The 12,442-nt window shown below is 29.9% G+C and overlaps 1 protein-coding gene across 1 annotated transcript; it reads right to left on the reverse strand.

Moving 5' to 3' along the window:
• Positions 1–276: 276 nt before the first annotated feature.
• LOC115709298 (probable BOI-related E3 ubiquitin-protein ligase 3) lies at positions 277–2,221 on the reverse strand. Its single transcript, XM_030637371.2, has 3 exons — positions 1,767–2,221; positions 1,245–1,671; positions 277–1,135 (listed from the first exon to the last, which is right to left on the reverse strand). Exons 1-3 carry the CDS (start codon positions 1,823–1,825, stop codon positions 377–379), a joined length of 1,245 nt encoding a protein of 414 aa, XP_030493231.1. The 5' UTR covers positions 1,826–2,221; the 3' UTR covers positions 277–376.
• Positions 2,222–12,442: the final 10,221 nt, after the last annotated feature.

Raw genomic sequence — 12,442 nt, forward strand, 5'->3', positions numbered from 1 at the left:
CCCACCACAAAAACAGAGCGCGTGACGTAAACGCTCCATTAAAATTACCTTCGAAAAGATTTGTCGGATTTTCATGCGCATTGGTCACACCAATAAAAAAAAAAAACAACAGACACACATAAATGATATAACTCCTTGACCCTGCCTTTTGGGCATTTACTCTGTACCCACCCCAACTTGCTAACATGTGCACTCATTTTTACTAACCTGCGCACACTTACCCGTAAATAATATTTTAATAAGAAATAAAATAAGAAAAATATATACACAATGGAATTGGAAAAAGAAACCAAAATATTTGTATTGATGAAAATTTTGGTGTTAAGTGTTTTTTTTTTTTTTTTGATCTATGAAATGAAACAATTTGTTGTTGGTTTTAGGACATGTTAACATGGACACTAGCATTCTTGGTTGATTTACAGATAGGGCAAGTGTGAAGAGAAGAACCACACACAGTACAAAGACAGAGATGTCTACATGGTAAAAGCAACACGCATGACTCTTCCTTCCCACAATTCCTGCAAAGCCTATTGTGATTGATTGTACTCGTAGTATTATTACTGGTTGTCGTACACCTCACGTTACTTGTCGTTTCCAAATCAACGACATCTATTTTGTTGTTATTATGATTGACGACGTCGTTTAATGTACTCCTCCACTCTCCTAATACTGCTCCTGTTTCTATTACGTCGTCGTTTTCGCCACAACAAGATTGGGCATCGTCAGCTAGTGCGGCTGCCAATGTGTTGGGTTGAAGGTCATCGTCTTCGTCTTCGTCGTTTTCGTTATCGATGTTTACGTCTTCTGGTAATAATCCGGCACCGGCTCCGGCGACGCAGCGAGTATTGCGGTTGTTGTGATTGTTGTTGTCTTTGACTTGTGCTAATACATGTTCGAGATTTGTTCTGAGAGCATTGGCGGTTTCTTGATTGGTTTGTGCTAAGTCTCTCCATATTTGATTCTCTACGCATAATGTCTTTACTCTTTCTTCTAATGCCCAATTTAACTTCCCAATCTTCTCAATCTCTTCTTCTTTGGCTTTTAGTCTCTTCATCATTCCTATCTCTATTGCCTCCATTATTCTCCGAGCTTGTTTTTTCCTCCTTTCATCAACTTCGATCCTCACTTTTTCCATCTGAATTTATTAGAACAATAATGAAAAAAAAAAACCATTAATAAATTTGTAAACAGAAAAATAAGAAGAAGAAGAAGATAGTTTCTTAATTCTTATTAATAATACTTACATGTTGAGAAATAAGGCGATCGAGGTCGAATTGCTGTTGCTGGATTTGATAAGAGAAATCTTCACCGAGAAACGAAAACGGAGAAGTAGAGGAGTTCTTGTAATAATGAATCGGTTGAGTAGTTGTTGTGGAGGTACAAGGAGGAAAAGAGAGGAATGAAGGATTGACGTTGTTAATGGCTGCAGATGAGTCTCTAGACCGTTTTCTAGAAAACGACGTCGTCGTCGTTGTCGGAATATTGTAAGTAAGTCCGCTATCGGATTTCTTGGCCGTCTTGGGAGGAGGAACCGATGAATCGTTGTACATGGGATTGTACACAGGAAGGAGAGTCTCAGTCGGTAGAGGAAGACCTCCGTGATATCCCATCTGAGTAGTAGTACTGTTATACATATTTGTATTAGCTTCAATTGGATTATTCATCATTTCTCTGTAACAATAATAATCACCATTTTGAATCAGCTTTACAATTTCACAAACACATACAGAAAAGAAAAAGAAGAAGACGAAGAGATTAATTAGTACCTGTTGGCAATGAGTTGATGAGAATGAAAGAGATTAAGGTGACGAGCTTCAACAGCCATAGATGATAAAGGCCTGCCTTTATAATATTTGATGATATTATATATCGATCACAGTGTATGCGTTTTGGGTTTTGGTTCTTGTTCTTGGTTCCGTTTGAGTATTGGTTTTTCGAGAGAGAATATAGAAAAAAAGAGAGAGTAGGAGAGGTATAAGAGAAAGTTAATGGGAGAGAAGAAATGAACAAAATGGCATGCAATAGAGGTGGCAAGGATGTATGGTGGGGTTTATTTAGGGTTTGGTTGGGTTAGGAGAGAGAAAATAATTAATTATTATTTATTTATTTAATTAATAAACGGAAAAAAAATCGACCTCAGATGAGTAAAGAAAGGAAAGAGAGAGAGAGAGATTCGGTTACCTAAAAGGCCCTTGTTCTTTATTACTTGATTTGCTTTTAAAAAACAGAAAGCAGAGATCCGGTCAAACCGTAATACTAGCTCATTGTTAGGGGCAAATCCGGAATATTAACCCATGTTTATCGGAACTGGGTAGGTTGCTTTTTCTTTTCCTTTTTTTTTTAACGGACACGGTAAAAAAGATACTTTGCTATTAAGGTGAGGTGAGGTGGAGATTTTAATAACTGACATCCTGGGTATCTGCCACGTAGACCTGCCGACTGGGGCCTGTTTAGAATCGCCACGTAAGCAAAGATACAGTCCAAAACCAAAACGAAACCCTTTTTATATTATCTCTTTCTCTTTTTTCTCGTCCCTGAACAACGTGATGGGGTGGGAGTAGTAGTAGTGGGACCCAGAAAAAATTTACACGTGTGGGTCAGGATGAGTGAGTGAAGAGAAGTTAAGGAAGTGGACAAAATTACCCTTCTGGACACGTGCGAGAGGGTCCGCCAGCGTGGAGTTTTTTAATGGGCCCCATTGTGGGCCCGGGTAAAGCCCAAAGTGACCGTGTTGTTTTTGGGTGGGTACGGTGTACCTGTACTCTAGTGCCTGATCCCTTTTGGCAGTTTCTTACTTTGAGGACAGCTTATTTCACGGCTGCTCGCATGGGAGAAACGTTGGGTCTCAAAACTTTTGGACTGTTCTAACGCCACGTGTCAATCAATTAACTCATCTTTTCTTATCATGTCCACGGTTACTATTGTGTGACCGCATTCTTATCCAATCAAATCACGGCCTTACATTTATTTTTAATCTAAATTACTTAATTACTTCTCCCAAAACATTGAATGCATTAAATGATGGTGTGAAAGGTGTGAAGATTTGGACAAACAAAAAAATAATTTTTTTTTTATTTGTGAGATTTAAGAATATAATAATTTATTATTTATAAGTATATTTAATAATAATAATAATAATAATATATTAAAATTAAGATAGAGCGATTCTTAACTTGCACGGGTAATAAGCATTGGTCTTTGATAATATATTTTTAAAAAAATACTGTACTGAACGTGATCGTACCAGAACATGATAAGTACAAATATACGATTTAATTATTATTTTGTATAAAGTGGACAAAAATCGAATTGTTTATATAAAGAATAAATTATATTTTATATAAGACACATAAGTTTGATCTAAATTCATGTATTTGTTTGTTTTTTTATGTATTTAGACTAATTAATTCACACATCACGCTAATCTTAAAGAGAGAGAGGTTGAAAAGATATGATTAAATTATTTTTATATTAATTTTAATTAATTAATTAATTAATTTCCCAATAGAGAATCAAATCTGTAGAGTGCTCGAAAAGAGAGCATGGACCCAATATTAAGAATTGCCATAAATAATTGACCTTTTCAGCTTTTGAACTTCCATGTATCATTAATTGATTGGTGTTCATTGTTTTGGCCACCACTTAAATTATATATGTATTTAATCGAAATGCATGCACTAATAATTAATTTAATTTAATGAAATGAAATGAATGAGTGAATGGTTACATGACAAAATTAACCATTAACACAATAACTTAATTGTCATATCCATTCTTTCTTTCTCTCCATCAATCAATAATATATATATTAATATTATTGTCCACATCAATATTTAATTCAATGGAAAAAAGTTATTAAATTCGTAAATATTATTTTGATTGAATACTTTAGTAGTAGTTGATGTTTTGATGATGATCATATTATATATGATAAAAATATATATTCATATTCATATTTAATATTTATTAGTTAAACACTCGCAATTAATAAGGCCTACTTTCTTGCTTTTGAAATTTTCATCAATTTTGACACAACCTTTTGACCAAATCGATATTTATTTTGACGTACTCACCTAAAAACAAAAAAACAAAAACAAGAAAAATTTGCTATCATGATGAATCCTAACCAATTATTTTGATATATATGTATATATATTTATAGATGGGAAGATTTTAAATAATTGTTCTAGATTTATGCTGACTTATTGCCATGACTTTTATCTTGGTTTCATATATATATGAAAAATATCCATTTATATTATGTGTTTCTTATAACTTCGTACCTAAGAATCGGGCTAATAGGAATTATCTACATTGTTTGGTCCACCATTAAAATCTCTGTATATTGAATCTCATGATCATAATAATAGAACTTATATATATGTGGATATGTGTATACATATATACGATAAATATACCAATAGGTACGTGTCACTGTCATATATATATTGTTATAATATTCGTAAATTTCACCTTATAAATCTTGCAATAGCGTTGGACAATAATGCCTAATAATATATATATATAAAGATACATATTGTTTAACACGTACCATAATATAGTTAAATTATATATGGTATTATCTAATTGGTTGGGGTGATTTAGAATAAGAAGCTTTTCTAATTAATCAAAACCTTCCTTAATTAATATTTTCATGTAAATTGTAATCCCCACAATTATATAAATATTATATGTATTTTTCACTTTTGCATTTCCTAGCTAGATTTTGCCAACTTTTATGATAATTAATTAAAATAGATAGGTTAGGCAATTAAAAATGGTTCCCACATACAAAAACCTCTATACATATATACCAATAAATAATTAACTATATATAACCTAATTATAAGGAAAGTGTACCTAGCTATTAATAATATAATATACATATGTACTATATAGTCTCTAATTTATTAGGGTTGAATTAAACCTCTCAAAAAATATTACTTAATTATAGCCTTAGATACTTAATGTCTTGTTTATATATTAGCCTTAATAATAATTATGTAAGTTGTGCTATATAGCTCTTTTCTTCATAAACCTAATTAATTAGCCCTAGCTAGCTCGTTCTTGTATATTTCGATAATATCATCATTGGAAAATAATGATAGTAATTAAGCCACTTAATCAATCAATATTAATAATTTTTATTTATTTAGTTTTTAATTTTGTTGCCCTAATTTGCAGCTATCAAGATGGTTAGATAGCTTGATTATTATACAGCTATATATATATATATAGATATATGAAAGTGAGACAAAAATGATGTTCTCAATGCATATGTAAATATTGAAATCTAAGCAAGAAGAGAAAATCCTTTATATATATATTTGTTAATTATTTTAGTAAAGAAGATTGACAAAACTAGCTCCATTTAAGGAGACAAAATGACAAAACGAGATCTGTCAAAATTATTTTTATATATATATCAGTGGCAATTAAACGATTAAAACTTATTTGCCAGCTAAATTATTATTTTGATCATAATTATATATAATAAAAATTTTAAACATTATAATTATTTAATTTGTACCATATAATAAAATATATAAAACATTTGAGGGTGCGACATAACCTAGCAATAGCATTATTAACAGGCTTGTTCAGACTTTTAATATTTTCTATATATATATTATTTAGTAAGTACCAAATACCAATACCAATATATATATACTAATAATATATATAGATATAATTAAATAGAGTGTTACATACACACATACACAAAGGCACATGGGATTAAGATTATGTATATATAAAAAGACGTAATTTGCAAGACATATAATGGTGCATGGGCTAGTCAGGCCGTACAGACACAAAATGACAAAGGCATTAATATGCCATAATGGCCTGGATTTTCCCCTTTACTTAATCACCACACCTCTCTGATCATCAGTCTCTCCCTATGTATATATATATATATAAAGCTCTTTAATTAATATATAACCTAATTAAATCAAATTGTTTCATTACATAGTATACATACACAGCTAGGTAGCTGAGCTCTTAATTATTGTTAGAGCATCTTCTTTACAAGATATGTAATTGGATTAGAATATAATATATATATATATGATTATCTCTAATGCATGTTTTTGTATTTATATATATAATTGGTAATTAGTTTTCAGGTGGGTGTAGAGCATGTTCTTTGTGGATGGTTTGCCCCATAATGCACGTAAAAAAGAATATGCTATATAATATTAATACATTAAATATTATATATTACTACTTACTTACTTATAACTTGTTTAGGTTAATGGATATAGAATTGTAAGTACTATACTATAAATTATATATTAATGTATTATATTATTAGGGTTTTAATTAATACCATATATTTATATATCATATTGGCCATGAAACTATTATAAAGAATTGCTTTTAAGTTATCATGAAAGTTCATGAGAGCCTTGATGAGGAAGGAGAGTAGATGAAAAGTAGCTTAGTAGTGTGATTCTTCTCTCTCTCTCTCTCTCTTTCTTTCTTTATCATATTTTCATCACCTCTCTTTTTCAATATTGTAAATACTTCTTCTCTATTATTGTTCACATTAATCCAACCCAACCATATTGGCCATGCTTTGGTTTAACCACCACCCAAATCCAAAAGGCAAATCAAAAGTAACAAAAAGTTGATTAAAGAACCCATATATAATAAAAGGATAATGTAAATAATGTATATACCAAAGTTACTATATGTACATACAATGATCATGGCCTCACACATTGCACATTTTGATATATTTACTTTATTCCTATACATACCCAACAAAATAAAACCTAATTTTAAAAAAGCTTTTTCAAAGGCATATCACATGATGTATATATGTCATAATATATATATTTATTATATGATATTTTATTATACATTATTGTGATGAGTGATGACTACAATTCGTTAAAGAAAAAAGTTAAAAAGAAAAAATAAATTGTACAAAAGGGATCGTGTGTGTTTGTGCTTGACCCCCTTTTAAGGGCAATTTGTTTTGTACCTTGACTTGTAGAGAGAGAGAAAAAGAAAATCATATATCATATATAGATAGATAAAAATAAAAATAGGTTCTTTTCATTTTTAATCTTCTTTCTTGTATTCAACTTAAAGTTGTATATATATATATATATATATATAAATATTCTACATGTGAAGTTCACCCTTTTTACTCTCTCCCACATTATTATTATGAGAATCTATTTTTCTTTTATTTATTTATTTATTTGAAATAAAATATGTTTATATATTTATTTTTAGGGAATCTCATTCATCACTTCCACCACCACCACCACCAAGTATATAAAACCAAACTTTGAAATGAATGAACACATCATGCATGTCCCTCTTCACTTCATCAGTCTCTGTCAAAAGTAATACATATACATATATCATATTATATATATACCAAATAAAAGGACAGAGAGAAAAGAGATAGATGCTTATGAGTTATGATGATACATATACATGTATATATACAATAAGGAAGGAGAGAAAGAAAATTACAAGACAATGAATGAGATTCTTACAGCAAAGCAAAGCATATATATATAATATATAATAGAGCAAAAAAGATATGGAGGAGAGAACAGTTTCCTTTTTGGCTTTCCTAACTGCAAATGCAAATATTATTATTATTATTAATATATAAATGTGTGACAATTAAGTGGGTGATGTTTCCTACTGATGGGGTCATCTCTGTTCTGTGTTATCATTATTTCTTGTATTGGAAACATACCTTACTTGGGCTCTGTTTTTATTACTTCAAAAGATGTTACCTTTATACATATCTGATCCTACTCCAACAAATCAAATTTGACCGTTTTCATTTTATATAAATAATTAATTATGATCATATAATAAAAATAAAAAAAAATGTCACATTCATTCATTTATAGCAGTAGTAGTACTGTGTGTGTAGGACCCTTAAACAGCCAGGATAAAATCATTCATAATTGATCATTCTAACCTATTTTTGTCCATCTTCTTTAATGTCATATAATATTACACAATTAAAATAAAAAAAAAAAATTTGAATTATGGGTACTTCTGAAAAATACAATAATGTCACTTTTTTTATTTCTTATACTGTTTTTGTGTGTTACTTTTTTTTTTTTTTACTATGGAAACTGAGTTGAATAAATAAGAGCACTGAATTTTGATCTGACCAACTCTCTATATATTGAAATATTTTCTTTTAAGTTTATGACTAGTCTGTTTCACATTCAATTCCCTATATATTATTATTATTATTATTATTATTTATGAATTTACTACTCAATGAGATGAAGATGCTTGTTCCAATGAAATACTACACCTCAATTACCTGGTCACAATTATTATTTTGGACCATATATATATGTGTATATAGACAGACTATAATGTCAGCAATTTTTGAGAATCCTCATTAATTTCCATTACTGAATTTTGTGTTTTCACTATCCTGACAGAGAAATAATTCTGAAACCTAATCATGCATGAGTTTTTCCAAACTGAAACTGTCAAAAAACTGATTCTTTGGACTGTATTTATATATGGTGAAAATGTAAGAGAAATAATTAAAAATGTCTCTTATATTAATTTTAGTACACATACTTGTCAAAATTAAAAGTAATATTTTATTATATGAAATTATTCATTAATATGTGTGTTGTAACTGTTGTTATGTGTATATATATATATATATGTGTCTTGTTCTTTATTTACTAAAGTTACCTCTGTTGTAATAATGATTTTCTACTACTTCAATTGGTTCTTTTAATTTTAAGGTTTTTTTTTCTCTCTCTCTTTTTTTTTTAATTATTATTATTATTCAATTAACTTTAATCATTTTTTCCAAAAATTGTTATATATGTTGGACACATGTGAATCTTTGTGCTCATCAACTACGTACATTTAGATGTTATCATCATTTTGAGACTTTGGTACCATAGACTTATCAACATCTCAGTACGTAGGGGACCGATTCATATAAATGTATATATTTTTTTCTTATAGAATATTTGTGAATTTTGTTTTTATTACTTGGTTTAAAAAAATTGTGTGAGCTCCAATGACATGTGATATGATAACCATATTCTTAATTTCTCCTCAATTGGTAATTTTTTGAGCTCATGTTTCTTTATAATTATTATTATTAAGTTAGTCTTTATAATCATAAAAATTGGTTAGTATTGATAATAGTTCCATTACTTTTTTAAAAAAATAACACTTGTAAATAATCATGATATCATAGAAGGATATCTAATTTAATGAATTCTTTACAAATACGCCAAATCCCAATAGTGTCAAAATTCTGCGGCAGAAATTGGTGAAATTCATTACAAATTTATTGATATACTTGATAGTTGATTCACATTTCAAAGTTTATTTTCATACTAATAAATAAGTTGTTGAAAAGTTAGCTACTATTTCAATACTATATCAAGAAAATCACATAAGTGTTATTAGACTAATTTAATGTCGATAAACTAGTATTTTTGCAATTTATTACTCATGTGTCCATGAGCCTTAAGACACAAATACCAGCCCAATAACTCTTGATCCAATAACTCTTGATCCAATAACAACCCTAACAAAACAATCAATCTCAGTTTCTAAGGTTCGAACTAATTCAAGAAATCCTGAGAAACTTCACACTTGCTAGGGTTAGAGATTCACATACGATTCACACAAGAAAATCACACAAAATCAAAATAGAGAGATTAGGGTTAAGACTCAGGCTCAGACTCGGACCTGAGACCTAGACCCGGACCTAGACGCAGACTCGGATCCGGACCCAGACCTGGGGTCGGGACCCAAACCCGAATCAGGACTCGGATTCGGGACCTGTACCTGAACACGGACCCGTGACTCGGATTCAAGACTGTTGAGAATCATGGGGTTCCATCTCAAAACCAATTGGCAATGAGTGGAGTAGCCCATGTTCTTATATATGGCTCAATACTTTTACATTTAATCCATGTGGGACAATGTCCACAATATTCCCCCTCAAGATGATGGCTATTTTTTGCTCATCAATCTTGAACCGTATCAGAGTGGACATAGTCACTATCTGTATAGGTGCGGATCGGATAGGATCACTTGCCCGTAAGGGATATGGCTCTGATACCATGTTGATAATCATGGGGTTCCATCTCAAAACCAATTGGCAATGAGTGGAATAGCCCATGTTCTTATATATGGCTCAATTCTCCACCATTTATTCTATGTGGGACAATGTCCACAATAAGGACCTGGACCCGGACTCGAGACCGAGACACGAGACCCAAGACTCAAACCCACACCTAGGATCCAAACCCTGGACCTAGACCCGAGACCCAAACTTGGACCCAGGACCCAAACTTGTACCCGGACCCTCGGACCCGGCTCGTAGTCGGTGTTAGGGTCGAGTTTATTGAAAATATATTATAACTTTACACAATCTATTAATACAAGTCAATACTAAATATAGTATTGTATTAAATAATACTAATATAATCTAACACAATACAATACGACATACCAAACAAGCCTTAAGTACATCGAATATGTATAATAGCAAAATAATGTCTAAATGAATTATACTAAGTACATTATATTTGTAGCATTTATTTAGATAAAAAAAACTAAACATAGTGATCAGTACACAATAGAGTAAATAATGAGAGTAAAAGACAGTTTTGATTATATTTTATTGTAATCTTATTTTGTATCCTATAAAATTCCTATATTTTAAATTTTTTTTTTTAAAAAAAGATATGCCATATTTTGTGGCATTATTTTGGGAGAAGTTGAAGAATACTTTTTTTTTTTTTATACATTAACTAAATTGACCTTTAAATAAAGTTTAATTTAAATATACATATTTTTATGAGTATGGTACCCAAATTATCCTCACACTCATAACTAAGACATAATTTCAAATATAATAGATTTGTGTTTTTTGTAGATGGATGTGAAGGTTTGTGGAAAAATTAGGAGAAAATTTTAATTAGAGAAAAATGAAAACTATCATGAAGTAATAGGGGTAAAATTGGTAGAATAATTGAAAAAAAAGGTAAACATAATAGATTTTGAAAAAGAGAGTAAAAGTTAAAAGTATCAAGTTAAAAGAGTTATGTAGTGTAATTTCCTCCATTATTTTTTATGCCATATTTTTATAAACAATGTTAATTTTTCCCATAATTTTGTAAATAGTCCAACAAAATATTGCAAGCCCATTGCATTAAGTAACTTGTGGTTGTTTGGGCCATCCATCTTGGGCTCATTTCAACTTCTCACACATTATGTTGGGCTAAATTGATAGCCAAGGAAGTGGGCTGTTGGGAAAGCCCGAATCATTATTTAACTTATGAAATTTACATTGTTTGCTCATTTTATGGGAAATTACCACATTTTATACTTAAAATTTTTGCAAAAATATGATGATTATACTTTTCTCAAATTCTACAAGAATAATAAAAATATTTATTAAAGCATACAATAAAATAAAATAAATAAATAGTAACTCCTAAAATATAATTAATAGAAAAATTATAGCTTAGACTAAATTTTGTACAAAAAATGTGGGAAATTAAAATCCCAATAACTTAAGACTTTAAATATAAAAACATAAAATAGAAACTTATTTTATTTTGTTTTTACATATCATATTTGGGCACGGTTTAAAAGTAATAAATCTGTAATTTTGTCTTTTTTTTTTGTTTTTTTAGTTTTAATACCTACTATTTAAATCTGGAAAAGTACCCATCTTTTGGTTTATTTATCCTGATATACATTTATACTTGAAGTTTTCTTAAATTACTTTCGAGTAAAAAAAATAGAGAATTTTACTTATTTTTATAAGAATGCGGTAATTTGTGATGTAAAATATTGCGTTGTTACAATTGTTTCAAATTTTCTATTTTTTTTTTTTTTGTTTAGAAATTTTTTATATTATTATAAATTAACAGTTATTTACAATAATAGAGAAAATAAGATAAGACATTTCGCTTATTCAAGATACATTTTCATTCAATTTTAGTGCGTACTTTGCTAAGCCATGGACAGCTTGATTAGCTTGCCTACGAGCATGAGTAACAATAACTCTAATAAAAAATAACAAACATCATCAATTAGATTAAAAAAAACAAGATAAGTCTCTATGAAGAGAATTCAATGCAGAGGATACTCTTAGGGCGTCTGTTTCCACTAGTGCTATTGGCAATTGTTGTTGAGTACTCCAATTTAGACTCTGGAAGAGTGCCTTTGCTTCCATTTCATCACTTCCGAAACAATCTTGGACTGGTTTAGAAAACGCAGCAATTATTACTCCTTTGTTGTTACGTACCACAGCTCCAATTCCTAATATTTTATCATGAAAGTTGACAGCAGCATCAATATTTATTTTAAGGAAATTACCTTTTGGTGGAATCTCATATGTTGGCCTCCCATTGTCACTTGTCACTGAAGATAAAGTATGTTGTTGCTGGTT

The sequence above is a fragment of the Cannabis sativa genome, chromosome 3 (genome assembly GCF_029168945.1).
Source record: "Cannabis sativa cultivar Pink pepper isolate KNU-18-1 chromosome 3, ASM2916894v1, whole genome shotgun sequence".
In the NCBI taxonomy this organism is placed as follows: domain Eukaryota; kingdom Viridiplantae; phylum Streptophyta; class Magnoliopsida; order Rosales; family Cannabaceae; genus Cannabis; species Cannabis sativa.